This window comes from Chiloscyllium plagiosum, chromosome 6 (genome assembly GCF_004010195.1).
Source record: "Chiloscyllium plagiosum isolate BGI_BamShark_2017 chromosome 6, ASM401019v2, whole genome shotgun sequence".
Lineage (NCBI taxonomy): Eukaryota > Metazoa > Chordata > Chondrichthyes > Orectolobiformes > Hemiscylliidae > Chiloscyllium > Chiloscyllium plagiosum.
Window position 1 is genome coordinate 45,845,741 of NC_057715.1, and position 19,751 is coordinate 45,865,491.

At 41.0% G+C, this 19,751-nt stretch overlaps 1 protein-coding gene across 5 annotated transcripts in view; it reads left to right on the forward strand.

The window, feature by feature from the left end:
* The window catches only part of uggt2 (UDP-glucose glycoprotein glucosyltransferase 2), a 386,557-nt gene that overhangs the window by 307,607 nt on the left and 59,199 nt on the right, over positions 1 to 19,751 (forward strand). For all 5 annotated transcript variants that reach the window (XM_043691459.1, XM_043691457.1, XM_043691458.1 and 2 more), the window contains exons 32-33: positions 13,481 to 13,566; positions 18,225 to 18,314. In XM_043691459.1, coding sequence (XP_043547394.1) covers positions 13,481 to 13,566; positions 18,225 to 18,314 — 176 coding nt within the window. The remainder of the gene's footprint in view (positions 1 to 13,480; positions 13,567 to 18,224; positions 18,315 to 19,751) is intronic.

The following is a 19,751-nucleotide window of genomic DNA, read 5'->3' on the forward strand; positions in this document are numbered from 1 at the left end:
GGCATGGAATGCGCTGCCTGTGGGAGTGGCAGAGTCAGAATCATTGGTGACCTTTAAGCGGGAATTGGATAGGTACATGGATGGGTGCTTAAGCTAGGATAAATGTTCGGCACAACATCGTGGGCCGAAGGGCCTGTTCTGTGCTGTATTGTTCTATGTTCTATGTTCTATGTTATCAATACTGTTAAGGCATGGAGGGCAATTCGGCAGAGGGAAGGCAATATTGGCAAAACATCTTCTCTTATACCTGTAGTGAGTATGCTGGGTTTTCAACAGGAGATGATAGATTCAGGATTCAAACATTGGGCAGCTAGGGCTGTGTCTTGCATGGGCGATTTATTTGAGGGAGACACAATGATATCGTTTGAACAGTTAGCACGAAAATACGAGTTACCTAACAGAGACCTCTTTCATTTTTTTCAACTTATAGATTATATTAAAAAAAAGACTGCACTTTGACTGGACCCTACAAATCCGACATAGCGAGGAGGGTACTCAGTGCTAACAGTACACTTTCTGTAAGCACTTTATAACATCAATTGGGGGGGCGCCCCCTAAGAGAATTTGATTGACTCTGCAGGGTGTGGGAGAGAGAGCTAGGCATCAAAGTCTCCTCAGAGGCATGGGAAGATATTTGGGAAAACACAAGAAAAATATCAATTTGCAATAGGATCCATGCTTTACAGTTGAAGATTCTCCACAGAGTCCACTTGGCTCCAGATTGTTTGTCAAAATTTAAACCAGGGGTATTTTCAGCATGTCCCAAGTGCAAGGTTGGTATGAGCACTCTTGCCCATTGTCTCTGCTCCTGTGGTAAGCTTCAAACACATGGGAGCACTATGGTGGGTGCAATGGAGGGGATTTTGGGTATGAGGGTGGAGAAGGACCCGATCTCTCTCCTTCTTGGCCAGTACAGTGGGTTCCCTTAGATGCACATAAGAAAAACTTTTCAACATCCTCACTTTCTATGCAAGAAAAAATATCTTGTTAGGTTGGATATCTGAAAATCCTCCGGGCCTGTTGGGTTGGCGGAAGATTGATATGGAGTATATCCTCTTAAATTTTCTCACAAGTATGGTACACCACAAAAATGAGAATTTCTATAAGACTTGGCAGCTGTTTTTGGAATACCTGGACACAGATTTGTCTGCCACACTAATAAGGGCTTTTATATAGCTATAGCGATTGTGCTTTATGAGGCCAATATCCAGAGAGGGGGCATTGCAAACATATGAATGTGATATTTGAGAGTGAGTGTTTTGTTTGGCTGAGCTAAGTTATTTGTTAGCTTGTTGTTGGTTATTAATTATTTAGTTGAGTAGTTTGATTTTTATATATGTATGTTTTTCTATTCATATTTATACATTTGTACATGAGGTCAGTTTGGGTTTTTTACAATTTTTTTGGTGTTCTTTCTTTGTATTGTTTTGAATTGTATTGTTTTGTATTTGTAATATTAAAAATCTTTTTTTAAAATATATTTTTATTGAAAAATAAAGTGCCTGTTCAGTATGCTTGCATAATTAAGAGGAGTTTGTCCTTTTGTCTTTTAAGTTAGTAAATGTTAATTTAAAAAATATGAGGCCAAATGTCCTAAATGGGTTAGAAATTGTACCTGTATTTAATAAAAGAATATAGGATATTAAACTGATTACAGTAGCTGGGTTGTGAGATTTGTTTACTATTTGCCTGTGTGAGTTTCATTCATTCGTGCAATTTCATATAAGTGCTGTTTTGACAGTTTCTTAAAGGGATAATGGCCCAGTTAAAAGGTATTTAACAAGTATTTACTAACTGGGGAAATGTTTGGTGTTCCAGGTCTAAGAGATGGTTGGTAAGGGCTGATTTAATATTATAATGTTTCATTGAGACTTGATGGGGATGGTATTGCTTATGATATGCTACACTTATTCAGCAGTAAATAGGCCTAAACACTGCTTGTAGCAAAGGTTGATAAGTATTGAAGGGTGAAAAGTCAGTCATAGTTGAAAGGTTTGTTTTAATTAGATAGAGTTGTTTAAATTTGGTCTATATTATGATAGTAAAATACACTACAGAACCATGGTTTCATGAATGAATGAATGAGTGAAACTGTGTTATAGTAGGGAGTTATGAATGAATGAAACAGGAATGCAATGTTCACTTGTGAGTGGATTAGTGAAGGATAAACATGAAGTGCTTGTGAGTGGGTTAGTGAAAGGATCAAGAATAAAATATCTCACAAAGCCATTTGCTCACTCATTCTACCAAAGATCAGATGTCAGCTGTCCTCTAGTGTATTGAGTGTCACTTGGATGGAAAACCCTTTAATCTCAGTCACCTCCATTGCCGGAATTAAACTGACACCAGAGACTAATATAACAAAGAATAAAGAGAACAAAGAACAATACAGCCCAGGAACAGGCCCTTTGGCTCTCTAAGCTTGCGTTGACACATTTTACCCTTCCATACTAAAACTGTCTTTGCTTACAGGATCAGTATCCCTCGATTCCCTTCCTGTTCGTGTATTTGTCCAGATGTTTCTTGAATGCTGCTCTTGTGTCTGCTTCCACCACCTCCTCTGGCAACGTGTTCTGGGTACTCACTACCTTTTCTGTGAAAAATCTGCTTTACACATCTCTTTTAAACTTCCTTTCCTGCATCTTGAATCTGTGTTCCCTTATAATTGACCCCTGCACCTTGGGAGAAAACCTCATACGTTCCACCCTATCCATGCCATTCAAAACCTTACAAACATCTATTAGGTCAACCCTCAATCTCCTGTGTTCTAGTGAAACAAAATCTAGTCTATCCAACCTTTCTACGTAGCTAAAATCCCCCATACCAGACAACATTTTGGTAAACATTTCCTGTACCCTCTCCATGGCATTCACCAACCTTCTGGTGTACGGTGACCAGAACTGTACGCAATATTGCAATTGTGGCCTAACTAAAGTTCTATAAAGTCGCACTATAACTTGTCTATCCTTATACTCACTGTCCCTTCCAATGAAGGCAAGATGCCATAGACCTTGTTTACAACGTTATGCACCCGTGTTGCCACCTTCAGTGATCTGTGGACCTGCCCACTCAGATCCCTCTGCATATCAAAACTCCTAAGGGTTCTGGCATTCGCAATATAATTTCCACCTGTACTTGACCTTCCAAAAGAATCACCTCACATTTGTCTGGATTGAACTCCAAGTATCATTTATCTGTCCATGCCTCCAACTGGTCTATATCCTGCTGTGTCTTCTGACAAACTTCACTGTCTGCAACATCACAATCTTTGTATCATCTGCAAACTTACTAATTAGACCAGCTCCATTTTCATCCAAATCATTTGCATAGACCACGAACAGCAGAGATCCCAACACTGATCTGTATGGGACACCTCTAGTCACATCTCTCCATTCTGAAAAGCATTCTTCCACCGCTCCCCTCTGTCTCCTATGATAGTTCTGAAGCCATCTTGCTATCTCACTCCTGATTCCATGTGACTTCATCTATTGAACCAGTCTGTCATGAGGGACCCTGTTAAAGGCTTTACTGAAGTCCACATAGACAATACCAACTGCTTTTCCCTTATCACTTATCTTCGTCACCTCCTCAAAAAACTCTTACCAATGGGCCATGATCAGCCCCACACAAAAACATGCTATCTTATCAGTAATAAATCAATTTGCTTCTAAATGTGTATGGATCTTGTCCCTGAGAAACTTTTCCAATAATTTCCCTACCACCAACTTGAGGCTCACAGGCCTGTAATTTCCTGGATTATCCCTGTTACTGTTCTTAAACAGCATTGGTTATTCTCCAGTCCTCTGGGACCTCACCAGTGGCCAAAAAGGATATGAAGATATCTGTCAATGCTCCAGCAATTTGTTCTCATGCCTCTCTTTATATTCTGGGATAGATTCCACCAGGACGCAGAGCCTTATCTACTTTAATAATTTTTAATAGCAACTTGGCTGAAAGTACAATCTACAGTATGAAGTGTTTTTGCCAACTTTCCACCCAATATCCAACCTATTGTTCTTTTCAATTCTGCAGACAAGAAACTCGACCTATCCAAAACAAAATTCATCAATTCAGACCTGATCAGTCAAATTTTCCATCTCGCATATACATTGAAGGATAGAATCTGGAATATGTTGAGCACTTCACAGACCTGAACAGCACCTCTCTCAAAAGGTCTCCATCGACTTATAGATCCATCTGGTTCTGTTGTGCCAGTTCAGCTTTCTACAAACAGCAGCAGTGAGCATTTGACAATAGAGATCTATAAAAATCCAGTTGTCACCAATACCCTGTACTGCAATGAGAGCTAGATTGTGTCTCAGTGACACATGGAGTGCTAGATAAATTTCACCAGCAATGCCCCTACCATATCCTTCAGATTCAATAGAGGACCATAAAACAAATGCTAGTGTTCTCCTTGAAGCTAGCTCCACAAGTAATCAGACAAAACTTCTGAAAAGCTGAAAATGTGTTGCTGGAAAAGCGCAGCAGGTCAGGCAGCATCCAGGGAACAGGAGAATCGACGTTTCGGGCATAAGCCCTTCTTCAGGAAGAAGGGCTTGTGCCCGAAACGTCGATTCTCCTGTTCCCTGGATGCTGCCTGACCTGCTGCGCTTTTCCAGCAACACATTTTCAGCTCTGATCTCCAGCATCTGCAGACCTCACTTTCTCCTCAAAAACTTCTGAAAAGTCTGCTACAGTGGACTGATGATATGTCTAATGTCAGGCCCTGTTTTCCTACTGATCAAAAAGCAGGTATTCCAAGGAGGACAAAGGTAATACTACAAGACATTCAGGAACTCTCCTTAAAGCATGGTAGCATTGACTTTAAAGATTGGGAAGAGCTTGCTACCAATTGTTCAAAAATTGCAACAAGTCTTCCCCATGTTTTTATCAGGCTTTGAGTTCAAACACCTTAATGATGAGGCAGAACGGCAACAAAGAAGGGGAAGAAAGGAAACAAATCCTGCACTCCACATACCATTTCCCAGTGCACGAGCAATCTCCCAGATGTAATAGCGGCTGAAGGGAATTTATATTAGGCAAGAAATGGTTTCGGAGAGACTGTTAGGTCTGAAGGCTGATAAGTCCCGGGGCACCTGATGGACTGCATCCCAGGGTACTGAAGGAGGTGGCTCTAGAAATCGTGGATGCATTGGTGATCATTTTCCAATGTTCTATAGATTCAAGATCAGTTCCTGCGGATTGGAGGGTGGCTAATGTTATCCCACTTTTTAAGAAGGAGGGAGAGAGAAAACAGAGAATTATAGACCAGTGGTGGGAAAAATGCTGGAGTCAATTATAAAGGATGAAATTACGACACATCTGGATAGCAGTATCAGGATAGGTCAGAGTCAGCATGGATTTATGAAGGAGAAATCATGCTTGACTAATCTTCTGGAATTTTTTGAGGATGTAACTCTGAAGATGGATAAGGAGATTCAGTGGATGTAGTATACCTGGACTTTCAGAAAGCCTTTGATAAAGTCCCACATAGGAGGTTAGTGAGCAAAATCAGGGCATATGGTATTAGGGGCAAAATACTGAAATGGATTGAAAATTGGTTGGCTGACAGGAAACAAAGAGTTGTGATAAATGGCTCCCTTTTGGAATGGCAGGTGTGACCAGTGGTGTGCTGAAGGGATCAGTGCTGGGACCGCAGCTTTTTGATGATATAGATGAAGGTATTAAAAGTAATATTAGCAAATTTGCTGATGACACAAAGTTGGGTGGCAGGGTGAAATGTGAGGAGGATGTTAGGAGAATATAGGGTGACCTGGACAGGCTAGGTGAGTGGACGGATGCATGGCAGATACAGTTAAATGTGGATAAATGTGTGGTTATCTACTTTGGTGGCAAGAACAGGAAGGCAGATTACTATCTAAATGGAGTCAAGTTAGGTAAAGGGGCAGTACAACGAGATTTAGGTGTTCTTGTACATCAGTCAATGAAAGCAAGCATGCAGGTACAGCAGGCAGTGAAGAAAGCTAATAGTATGCTGGCCTTCATAACAAGAGGGATTGAGTTTAGAAGCAAAGAGGTCCTTCTGCAGCTGTACATGGTCCTGGTGAGACCGCACCTGGAATATTGTGCACAGTTTTGGTCTCCAAATTTGAGGCAGGACATTCTGGCTATTGAGGGAGTGCAGCGTAGGTTCACGAGGTCAATTCCCGGAATGGTGGGACTATCTTACGCTGAAAGATTGGAGCGGCTAGGCTTGTATATGCTTGAGTTTAGAAGGCTGAGACGGGATGTGATTGAGACGTATAAGATTATTAAAGGATTGGACACTCTAGAGGCAGGAAGCATGTTTCTGCTGATGGGTGAGTCCCGAACCAGAGGACACAGTTTAAAAGTAAGGGGTGACTACTTAGAACAGGGTTGAGGAGAACCTTCTTCACCCAGAGAATGGTGGGTGTATGGAATGCTCTGCCCCAGAAGGTAGTGGAGGCCAAGTCTCTGGATACTTTCAAGATAGAGCTCTTAAGGGTAGTGGAATCAAGGGTTATGGGGATAAGGCAGGAACAGGATACTGATTGAGGATGATCAAGCCATGATCATAATGAATGGTGGTGCTGGCTCGAAGGGCAGAATGGCCTACTCCTGCACCTATTGTCTATTCTCTATTGTCTATTGCATGTTCAGCCCCATGTATCTAAAAATCATTGGATTTTTGAAAATCTGATTTTTGAGAATGACCCTGTTCAGTCACATGAAAACCAAGGTCAGAAGCTTATGACCTTGAGCAGAACTCAAATCAAAGGACAGCAATGATGATAACTCAATCCATCAGTCTATTTATGACACCGTTTCACACGTTTTTCCCACAGTGGCGCCATTTCAGTGCTTCAGATTTGTATGACGAGCAAGTGAATATTAGGGATTTAACACTTTTAAGAGCAGGATACTGGGATAGACTTCTGCTCTTGTGTGAGGTATGGAGGAGGATTTTGATTAATGTTGTAAGATCCACATTATGGGTGCAGTAGGTTGTTGATTAATGAAAACGTGTATCCGTTATGAATGTATTTGAACGTTGATTCTCAATACAATGCATAATATTCTGATCATTAATTTTTATAATCAGATCTTGATTATTGACAATAGGACTCATTAATTGAAATAATTAATACTAATGTGTTAACATCCTAATGACCTAAGCAATAATTTTTAGGCACTCGCCAGCTGGTCATGAATGCAATAGAAGCTATGCAATTATTAATGTAATGATTATCAATGTAATAGAATTCTAATTATTAATGTAAATCAGTATTGATTATTTTTGCAATAAGATCTCAATTGTTGATGGCGCATTCTTATCGTAATATTGAGATTAATCAATGTAGTGGTATCCCAAATTTTAAAGTGACTCTGATTATGAATATAATTAGACTCTGATTATAAATGTAATAGAATCATGATTATTAATGCATTGTGGTCCTGATTATTGAACACATCGGTTTGCCGTGAAAAACTACTTTTTCTTGGATTTTTTGCAGCAGCAATTAGGCCTTGAAAAGTAGTCTATTAGGCCAACTCACCAACAAAAACAACACAATTATTTGAAGGGGCCTTACTGTCAAAAAATCTGTCTGAGTTCCACTTCAAGTCATTGCTCCTTCGGAACTCATGACAGAATAGTTTGCAAAGTCCTGCTGTATGACCTCATGAAATTTATTGCTGTCTTTCTCACCCTTTCATTACCCTTGTGTATTTTGTGTCATGTAAGCCAGCACCAAGCCATTAAGTCCAAGTTCCAAGTTCTTGACAGTGGTAAACCTTACCATATACCTGTTGTATGTACACCAATCTTTGTTATTCATCGGGGATAGGGGCACAGATCTATTGTGCTAACAAAAAAAAATGCAGATACTGCTAAAAGGAAATCTCCTATTTGCCGTGAAAGACCATGCACTCAGACCTGGTGCATCAATAGAAAAAAGAAATGGGATCTGGACTGACCTCTCAAGTATATGGATCTATGGATAAGGAATCTGCAGATAATGAATGAGTGTAGTGGAACTTGCATACAAAATTTGATTAGTTCCCATTAAGTACATTTAGTGGTTTCAACATGCTGAATCAATAGCATGATGTTTTGTGGTTGTCAGCCATTTTGCTTCTGAGATGCTTCTCCCAAGATTCCACCCATAATGTAAGTATTTTTCAATATAAAATTAATTATACAAGAATACTTGTATAAGTATTACAGTCATAATTTTCCTTTCAGTCTGTTACTTGTTGCTGATGCTGAGCAACAGTTCTATCAAGGCATGGAGCTATCTTGATTAAGCACTCATTGAAATCATGTTCAATGTCCATCCTGGTGTAGTTATGCTGAATTCGCAAACTGTCCCTGAATCTTGTTGAGTCATACTGCAAATTTTGCAGGTGTCACTGGGCTCAGTGAACTACTGTTGAAGTTGTTAGGCTCGTGGTGAAGTTAATAAAGTATAAACAAGGTTAGAACACTCATTGGAATGAGGAAACGGTTATATTAAGATGAATCCTCACCACTGCTCACCATATTGTATGAGCTATGTGGCAGATTTGGTGCTACCATCCCATTGGTAGGGATATATATATATATCTCACACACACACACTCACATACACACACTGCAGGATTTTAGGTTCATGGATCCTTGAGGCCTGTTCTAGGATGGTTTACCTATACAAGAGGGATAGATTTCATCTGAACTGGAGAGGAACGAATATCCTTGCAGAAGGTTCACTGGTGCTACTCGTGAGAGTTAAACTAGAGTGGTAAGGGGCTGGGAACCATACCAGTGGATCAGCAAGTGAAGGCATTGAGGGGAAGGCACACGTTAGAACCAGGTGAAAGTGAGGATTGCAGATGCTGGAGATTAGAGTTGAGAGTTTGGTGCTGGAAAAGCACAGCAGGTCATGCAGCATCCGAGGAGCAGGAGAATCAACATTTCGGGCAAGAGCCCTTTATCAGGAATGAAACTTGTGAGCCAAGGAGGTAGAGAGATAAATGACAGGGAGGAGTGGGGCTGGGAGGAAGGTAGCTGAGAGTACGATAGGTAGATCCAGGTGGGGGTAATGGTGATAGATCGGAGAGGAGGGTGGAGCGGATAGATGGGAAAGACAATGGACAGGTATGACAGGTCATGAAGGTGGTGCTAAGTTGGAAGGTTGGAACTGGGATAAAGTGGGAAGGGGCCGGGGGGGAGCGGGGGAATGAGGAATCTAATGAAGTCCACATTGATGCTGTGTGGTTGCTATTAGAACCAGTAAGTCAGAAAGGAAGGACAAGTAGAGACAGGTAAATGAATACAATGGTACTGATGAGCTCAAGAGTGTTTATTTCAATGTAAGGAATATTATAGGTAAGGCAGATGAGCTTAGAGAATAGATCAGTACATAGGACTATGATATTATGGCCATTACAGAGATTTGGTTGAGATAGGGACAGAACTAGCAGCTCAATTTTCCAGGCTTCTGTTGTTTTAGATGAGACAGAGGAAGATAAGAGGTGGAGGAGTTGCTTTACTAATGAAGGAGAATGTTACATTTGCACTCAGTGAGCAGATGGAGGGCTAATCCACTGAGGCAATATGGATAGAGCTCAAAAATAAGATGCGTGCAATTCACTCTGAGTGGATTATACTATAGGCCCCCCAACAGCAACTGAGACATTGAGAAAGAAATATACAAGCAGATTATGAAAAGAGTCAATAAGTGGGCGGCACGGTGGCACAGTGGTTAGCACTGCTGCCTCACAGCGCCAGAGACCCGGGTTCAATTCCCGCCTCAGGCGACTGACTGTGTGGAGTTTGCACGTTCTCCCCGTGTCTGCGTGGGTTTCCTCCGGGTGCTCCGGTTTCCTCCCACAGTCACAAAGATGTGCAGGGTCAGGTGAATTGGCTGTGCTAAATTGCCCGTAGTGTTAGATAAGGGGTAAATGTAGGGGTATGGGTGGGTTTCGCTTCGGCGGGTCGGTGTGGACTTGTTGGGCCAAAGAACCTGTTTCCACACTGTAATCTAATCTAAATTCTAATCTAATCTAAAAACACGGTTGTCATCGTGAGTGAAATTAACTTCCCCAATATTGACTTGGACTCCTTTTAAGCAAGCGGCTTGGATGGAGCAACTTTGTTAAGTGCATCTGAAAGGGTTTCTTGAAATAATATGTGAATAGTCCAACTAGAGGAGTGGCCATACTGAAACTTAAATTGGTTAATGAGCCTGACCTTTCAGTGGGATAGCTAATTTGGATACAGTGATCACAACTCCTTAAGTTTTAAGATAGCTATGAATAAGAGTAAGTCAGGACCTTGCAGAGAGGTACTAAATTGGTGAGGCAAATTTCATCAGTATTAGGTAGGAGCTAAGGAGGAGCTGTTATCAAGCAAGTCCACATTTGACATGTGGACCTATTGTCAGAGTTAAGGACCAGCATGTTCCAGTAAGGAGAAAGGACAAGGATGGCAAGGAAAGGGACTCTTAGATAATGAGGGAGGTTGTGACTTTACTCAGAAGGGAAAAAAGTAGTATATGTAAGGTTTAGGAAGCTAAAATCAGACAGCCAAGTGTGGAATATAAAGAAAACAGAAAGAATTAGGAGAGCAAGAAGGGGCCATGAGATAACCTTGGCGAATAGGATTAAAGAGAATCCCAAGGCATTCTATACATACGTTGAAAAAAAGAGAACAAAATTCCAGTGCACCTGAGATTGCTGGGACCTTGACCAAGATCTTTGTATCCTTGCTAGCCCAGAAGACTGGTGAGTAGCTAATGTAGGTTCCTTTGTTCACGAAGGGAAATAGGGAGAATGCAGGAAGTTTTGTGATTTTCACATCAGTGGTTGGGAAACTATTGGAAAGCATTATGAGGGATAGCATTTGCATGTAGTTGGAAAAGTATAGCCCAATTCAGGACAGTCAGTATGGCTTTGTACAGGGCAAGTCATGTCTTACTAACTTGATTGAATTTTTCAAGGAGGTGACGATGGTGATTGTTGAGGGTAGAGAAGTGAATGATGTCTACGTGATTTTAGCAAGGCTTTCAACAAGCTTCCTCGTGGTAGACTAATCCAGAAGATTTAAGATGCATGGAATCCACGATGACTTGGTCACTTGGATTCAGAATTGGCTTGCCCATAGAAGGCAGACAGTAGTGGTGAAGGTTATTTTTCAGGCTAGAAGTCCCTAACTAATGGTTTTCCTCAGGAATCCATACTGGGATCTCTGCTGTTTCTGATATATACAAACGACTTGGATGAAAATGTAGATAGGTGGGTTAGTAAATTTGCAGATGACACAAAAATTGGTGGAGTTGTAGATAGTGTAGAAGGTTGTTAAAGGATACAGTGGCATACAAATCAGTTGCAGATATGGGTGGAGCAATAGCAGATGGAGTTTAGTCCAGGCAAGTATGAGGTGCTGCACTTTGGGAGATCAAATAGACTTAGAGATGTACATGGAAACAGATGCTTTGGTCCAACCTGTCAAATTAATCCTTTCTGTTCATATACCCATCCAGGTGCCTTTTAAATGTTGTAATTCTACCTGCCTTCACCACTTCCTCTAGCAGCTCATTCCATACACACACTACCCTCTGCACGAAAAAGTTGCCCTTTAGATCTCTTTTAAATTTTCTCCCTCTCACTTTAAACCTATGCAATCTAGTTTTGGACTTCCCACCCCAGGGAAAAGACCTTGTGTATTTATCCTATCCATGCCCTTCATGATTTTATAAACTTCTAAAAACTTCTTAGCCTCCGATGCTCCAGGGAAAATAGCCCCTGCCAATTTAGCCACGCCCTATAGCTCAAACCCTCCAACCCTGGCAACATCCTTGTAAATCTTTTCTGAATTTTTTCAACTTTCACAACCTCCTTCTGATAGGACGGAGACCAGAATTGCACGCAGTATTCCAATAGTAGCCTAACCAATGTCCTGTACAGCTACAACATGACCTCCCAAATCCTGCAATCAATGCACTGATCAATAAAGGCAAGCATATCAAAAGCTTTGCTCACTATCCTGTCTGCCTGCGACTCCACTTTCAAGGAGCTATGAACCTAGATTCTAAGGTCTCTTTATAGCAACACTCCCTAGACCTTAGAAAAGTATGCTGTTAATGGCAGGATCCGGAACAGCATTATTGGACAGAGGGATCTTGGGGTTCAAGTCAATTCTCCCTGAAAGTAACCACACAAGTAGATAGGGTGCTAAACAAGGCGTATAGCATGCTTGCCTTTATTGGTCAGGGCAAGGAGTACAAGAGTTGCATTCATTTCTGGTCACCACATGTGGTGTAAAATTATGTCCCAATACATGTGTGAATCATAATGTAACACATGTATTGGGCCAAGCAATGGAATGTGGTGAAAAATTCCAAGCAGTGGAATGTGGTGAAACTGTTAAAAATTATGTCCCAATACATGTGTGAATCTAACCGGAATGGAGGTGTTGCTTAGTCCCGTGTGAATCTTATTACACACCTCCCCGTGTGAATCTTCTTATCTGTATGTAACCAGAATGGAATGTGTTTTTTAGCCTTGCTCTGCTGTTCACATGAATGTTTATATCTGGAAAAGAGTATATCAGCTGGAAAAGTCTCCAGTTCGGTGAGTCTGCTCCGGGGTTACGTTTTAACCGCCGAGCGTGGGTTGTTGGCAACCGCTCTACGAGAACTGACGGCTCCCAGTTCCGGTAACATGTAGAGTGAGTATAAGCCAGACCCGTTGTATGAGACCTGGTTGTGGCGACGCTGCGGGGAATAAAATGCCCATATTCTAGCAGACTCGCCTCTTGGTCGTTTGTTCTGTGTCAGACTACTCTCCTACGAACCTGACCTTGAGAATTTTTTAAAACACCACATTACAGAAAGGATGTAGAGGCTTTGGCAGTATTTATAGAAGAGGTTCACAGGGAGTCTGCCCGGATTATAGGGTATGAGCTATAAGGAGAGGCTTGAAATACTCGGGTTGTTTTCTCAGGAGCAGCAGTGGCTGAGGGGAGACTTGATTGAAATCTATAAGGTTATGAGATGCATAGATAGGGTTAATGGTCAGAATCTTTTTCCCATAATTGAAATGTCTAATGCTAGGGGACATGTATTTAAGGTGAAAGGGGAAAGTTCAAAAGAGATGTGAGGGGCAAGTCTTTTATACAGGGAATGGTAAGAGTCTGGAAACACGCTGCCAGGGGTGGTGGTGGAGGCAGATCCAATTGGGGCATTTAAGGGATGTTTAGATAAACACATGAATATGCAAGGAATGGAGGGATCTGGACCAAGGGCAGGCAGAATGGATTAGTTTAATTTGGCATCATATTCAGCACAACATTGTGGACTGAAGGGCATGTTCCTATGCTGTACTGTTCTATGTTCTGATGTTGAAAGCACATTAATTCACTGTTAGCATTATTTGTGTTTATTTGTAAATGATTCTGTGTTTCCCGTGCTTCAGACCATTATGTCACTTTCATCCTATTTTGGGTTACTTACAGGTGAACAAAAAGCCCGATAAAATAAATGAAGATTTGCTCAGCGATGTGGACACAGAAGACAAGGGGATCTGGGAGTCAATCACAAGGTATCACAAGGTGCAAGTACATAGCTCTCTGAAAGTGGCAGCACAAATGGATAAGTTGGTCAAGAAGACTTACAGTATGTTTGCCGTCACTGGTCAGGGCATTGAGTATAAAAGTTGGCAAGTCATGTTACAGCTGTATAAAACTTTACTTCAACCATATTTGGAGTATTGTGAGCAATTCTGGTTGTAGGAAGGATGTGGAGGCTTTGGAGAGGGTGCAGAAGAGGTTTACAAGGATGTTGTCTGGATTGGAGTGCATTAGATATTCAGAGAGGTTGGACAAACTTAGATTGTTTTCTAAGACAAACTTAAAGTTTCAGGTTGAAGGGTGACCTGATAAAAATTATAAAATTGAGAGGCATGGATAGAGTGGAAACTCAGTCTTTTTCCCAGGGTGGAACTGTCAAGTACTAGGGAGTGTAGTTTTAAGGTGAGAGAGGGCAAGTTCAAAAGAGTATTGCAAGAAAAGTTCTTTTTACACAGAGGGTGGCTTTTGCATAGACATATCAGGCAGGGAATAGAGTGATAGGGATCACATGCAGGCAGAACGGGATTGATTTTAAATGGTGCCATGGTCAGCATGGACATAGTGGGCCAAAGGGCCTGTTCTTGTGCTGTATTTTCTCTATTTTGTGCAGCAAAAAATTAGTTACTGACATGTAATGAGAGATGGACAGTGAGTTACTAGGAATAACCTTTTTATCTTCTCGAGAAAAATTCCACCCACAGGAGCCTATCATAATATCCCATAAATAAAAGATGAAGTACAGCATCTGATTGAATTCAGGGATATGTTCAGTCAACAGATGGAGTTATGTGACAGGAGAGTAAGTGTTTTTTTGGTCCTCCAGAGTTATATAAGAGTCAGCAGACATTTAAATGGTTTGAGCAGATTACATTATCCAAAGTATCACATTTTAGCTGTTACCATAAAATTGTTGAATTTCGCATTTAATTCATTTCTGGGACATTGGCAATGCTGGCTGAGCCAGCATTTATTACCCATCTTTTGTTGCCCTTGAGAGGTTATGTTGAATTTCTGCATTCCTTTTTTATAACTGCACCCTCATTGTTTGAGAGGGATTTCCAGCAACTTGATCTAATGACACTAAAGGTGAACTGTAATGTATTTCCATGAAAAATGTTGGGTAGTATGGACGGGAACATGCAGTTGGTGGTGTTTTCATTTATCTGTTGCCCTTGTCCTTCTGTAGGTGGCCTTGGATTTGGAGGTTGCTGCATAAGGAACCTTGGTTAGTGACTAAATGCATCTGGTAACTAGTGCCTCCATGTCATGGTGGAGCGAATAAATGTTGAAGGCAGTTAGCTGGTTATTCCTTGATGGTGTCACAGTGCATGTTCTAGGAACTGCATTGATGCACGTACATCCCCCTGTGTAGTGCGAACGTTTACTGCTGGTAGCCTGCTGAACATGATGGAGAATGATCCTTTGCATGCAAAGACTAGTGAAGTGGAAACTAAAGACAATCTAAAGCTGTCACAGCTGAGAAAAATGCGCAAGTGACATAGGGAAAAAAAACCTCCAGAAGCACAGGCTGTGGATGACATGAGTTTAAGGACCCACGTTATTAAATAAGTGAGTTGAGTTAGCAGATTGTTCATGAGTGTTGGGAAGAGACAATTACTGAAGGGAATAGCATTTAATTAATGTAAAAATTTGCTGATAAGAAACCAATTATCGTCATTCCTGCAGAACAAGAGCTTTTAAGTCGTAACTTTCTGGTTCTTGAATATATCATATTGGTGTTGAGGTCTTTGTATGGTTAACTATTGTATTTTTTGTTAAAATTACTTTGGCAGTCTCTTATGAATATGTTCAGTGACTGACCACCGTGGTAAACAAATCACAGAAATGAAACATGGGATCCATCAAGCCAGATTTGACTCTTGAAGCTCACTTGTTCCAAATTACCATCAACTGGGATCATATCACAAGTTCTATACTAGCCTCCTCAAGATCGCAATGCTTCCAAGTTTTGTTTCATCTACAAATATTGAAGTTCTGTCATGTGCTCCAAGGTCTTGGTCATTAATATATAGCAAGGCAACCAAGACAATAATCTCTGGGGAAGTCCATTACAAATCTTTCTCTCGCCTGAAGAACATCAGTACTGTCTGACTCCTGTCACTCATCTAATTATGTATCCATGTTGCTCCAATCCCTTGTGTTTCATGAGCTGTTATGTTGCTCATAGGTCTGTTCTGTGGCAGTGGAGCAAATACCTTTTGTAACTCCACATACAGTACATCAACAGCATTCCCCTATTAACCCTCTCATTTAGCACTTCAAAATAACTCCAGCAAGTTAGTCAAAGATAATTTTCCCTTGAGAAAACTATGCATGGATTTCTTAATGAACCTGCATTTGTAATTCCCTGAACATCTGACATCACTCTTGAGGCCAAGTAAAACTGAAAGAATGACCAGTGCCTCCAGAATTTCTACAATCATTTCCTTCCTTGTCTGTATTACATCTGGTCTTGGTGTCTTATCAACTTTATGTATCAGATTGTCTGATATCTCACTTATAAATTGTCAGCCCTTTTAGTAACTGAATTCTCTTTCTCTGTGGCTTGGGTCAACACTATCTTCCTTGATAAAGATCTTGAATTCAATTATTGGTGACTCATTTTCTTCAATATCCAGTGTGTACAGCACAACTTAGAAAAAATCCATTCATTGCATCTGAAAGTCTACATACAATACTGCAGTCAGCCCTGGAACATGCTCTGTGGTCAGGTTAGTCTTAAGTGTCAGCCCTGACACAGTTAGCAGCATATTTGACTCTCACTCACAATCAGGCAGTATAGCAACAAACGATATTCAACTGATAAAAGGGATAATTTCAGTAGATTTTGAATGAATCTGGTGCAGCTGGATTGAAAAGAAAAACTGCAGTCAAACAGCAATAAGTATTCAAGAAGGAGATGGACCATGTACAAACAAACATTCAAATAAAAGCAAAATACTGCAGACGCTCGAAATCTGAAACAAATAGAGAATGCTGGAGAAACTCAGCAGATCCGGCATCATTTGTAGTGAGAGAAAAACAGAGTTAACATTTGAGTCTGGTGATCAATCCTAGCCCTTCATTTGAAGGACAAAGGAGGGACATCTAGAGTTAAACCTTCCCAGATGCCTAAAAGTAAAGATGGTAAAACAGGCTTTTGATAAGTACAAAGATCAAATAATACAGTAGCAATCTAGCAGAAATAGGAAGTACCAAGGAGATATGAATAAAGGAAAAAATAAGCAAGTATGAGAAAAATTAGCAAATAATGAAAGAAAACACTTGATGACTGTTATCAACATGTAATGATTCAAAACTAAAAGGGAAATTTTGTGGAGGCAGAGGCCTGTTGAGCCCCCAAGTGAGGTGGCATGCTGGCTCAGTGGTTAGAACTACTGCCTTCCAGCACCAGGGACCTAGGTTTATTTCCACCCTTGGATAACTGTCTATGTGCAGTTAGCATATTCTACCTGTGTCCCCTTCAGGTGCTCTGGTTTCCTCCCACAGTCCAAAGATGTGCAGGTTAATTAGGTTGGCCATGCTAAATTGCTCAAAGTGTCCAGGGATGTGCAGACTAGGTGGATTAGCAGGGGAAATGTAGGATGATAGGGTAGAGGGGTGGATCTGGATGGGATGCTGTTCGGAAGGTCAGTGTGGACTTAATAGGCCAAATGGCCTGCTTCTACACAATAAAGATTGTAAGTGAGTACTTTATTTATATTCCTGCTAAACAATAGCATATCTCAGTGGTGAAGAACATAATAGAGACATTGGATTGGATTAAAAGAAGCAAGATTAACTCAAGTACTGGCACTAGTTCAAAGTAAAAAATCCAAACGGTCCAGATTAGGGGCATGGATAGGATTTATAGACAAGGTCTTTTCCCTGGGTTGGGGGAGTCCAGAAATAGAGGACATAGGTTTAGGGTGAGAAGATAAAGATTTAAAAGGGACCTAAGGGCAACTTTTTCATGCAAAGGGTGTTGTATGTATGGAATGCGCTGCCAGAGGAAATGGTAGAGGCTGATACAATTACAACATTTAAAAGGCATCTGGATGCATATATGAATAAGAAGGGTTGAGACCAATATGGGCCAAGTGCTGACAAATGGGACTAGATTAATTCAGGATATCTGGTTGGTGTGGATGAGTTGGACCAAAGGGTCTGTTTTCCTATTGTATATTTCTATGACTCTGTCAAGTGTATCTTAGTTTGCTGAGGAAAGTACATAGTGGGAACTCTGGCCACTATCTTCCAATCCTTTAATATGGGGTGCTGGTAGAGAACCGAAGGATATAAATGTCAGACTCCATTTACATATGGGGAGCTGGTAACGAATTGAGTAAGCTGTGTTTGAACATGACCATTTTTAATTTGTGCTGTCAGTGCAACAGTAAATGGAATGGGAAGTATTTTCCAATCAAGCAACATCAAGTGCCTACTGATGAACAAAGGGAATTACTACTTAGGATGTGAACATAGAATTACATGGAGCAACTTTAATCAGATTTTCAAGAATAAATTTACTCTGTGATCAGAATTGAGCTCAAATTATGCCAATGTAGGTTTTGTGGAATTCTTTGATTTTTTGCATAACAATCAAGTGACTCTCTTCCCTGTGCTTCAGCTTTGCAGAAGGTTTCCGGTCTGAACAGAAAGATGATGTCCTAAACATTTTCTCTGTTGCATCAGGACATCTTTATGAGCGATTTTTGAGGTTAGTTGATGACTAATTGTTTCCAATATTAATATTCCAATATTGGTCAGGGAGAGTGAAGAAGAGTCTGGAGATATGCTATTACCAGGAACGTGGTGACTACCCAATCAAATGATCAGCCTGACCAGTGGGAAGGAAATGTGGAAATAATTTGAATTATAGGTAGGGGTGAAAGTGGGGTTTGCATGTTATCATTTGGGAAGGCTGGTGAGGTCAGCAACTGGAATGCATGGCTGGAGATTGGGCAGGTTGAGGCTAAAACCTTCTTGTCAGCATGAGGAAGGACACCCCTCCCCCTTTAGATTTTAAAAGAATCAAGGGTTAAGAGGGAAGGGGGAATATGGCATTCCCTCTTATCTCCTAGTTTCCATGTTTCTATATATCTGATACAACTCCAGAAGAAAGCAACTCAAATGATTGATACTCCATTCACCACCTTCAACATTCATTTTCTCTATCTCTGATTCTCAGTAACAGCTGATGGATATTGATGGATCTTTTAAATCTAATTTGTATGGTGGTCCACTCTCTGTGGAGTGATCCAATCAGTCCTACTTCCTGTTCTATTCCCTAGCTCAGCAATTTGTTTTTCTAAAAGCCATCAATTTTCTTTTGAAATTATTGATTTCCACTTGCACAGCTATTAGACTGTACATGCCACATCATTGCCATTTTTTGCATAAAATGACACATCCCTTGAGTCTCTTGCAAAAGCCTTAAATCTTGTACTCTTAGTCTTTTTACATTCCACCTTACAGCTTATCTGTGCCTATGTTTGCTTGTCCCAAACTGTCATAATCTTGTACCTCTCTTTAGTCTCTTTCTTTGAAGGTGAGTAATTCCAGGATTATGCTGTTCTAACAAATATAATAGCACAGTAGCTCAATGGTTAGCATTGTTGCCTCAAGTTAGACAAGTAAGAGGCTGGACGAACACAGCAAACCAGGCGGCATCAGGAGGTGGAGAAGTCGACATCTCAGATGTAACCCTTCTTCCAGACTGGGGGTGGGTGTAAAGGGAGCTGTAGATAAGGCATGGGAGGTTATTTGAAATTGGAGAACTTGATGTTGATTCCTCCAGGCTGTAGGCTGCCCAGGTGGAAGATGAGGTGTTGTTCCTCCAATTTACAGTTCAGTGGGGTTGGTGGGAAGAGTGGCATAAACCAGTGATTGGTGATGGGAACGGTCCTTGTGGAAGGCAGACAGGTTGGGGAAGGGAGTGGTGGTGGTGGTGGTGTCTAGTTGGAGTTGGTGGAAATAATTAAGGAAAATGCGTTGGATGCGCAGACTGGGAGGGGGGCATAGGTGAGGACAAAGGGGACTCTGTCTTTATTGTGTTTGTGGGGAAGAGGGGTTTAGAGCAGTGGAACAGGGAATGGAGGTGATGCAGTGGAGGGAAACCATTCCCTTCGTCAATCCTTGGTTTGTGACACTCACC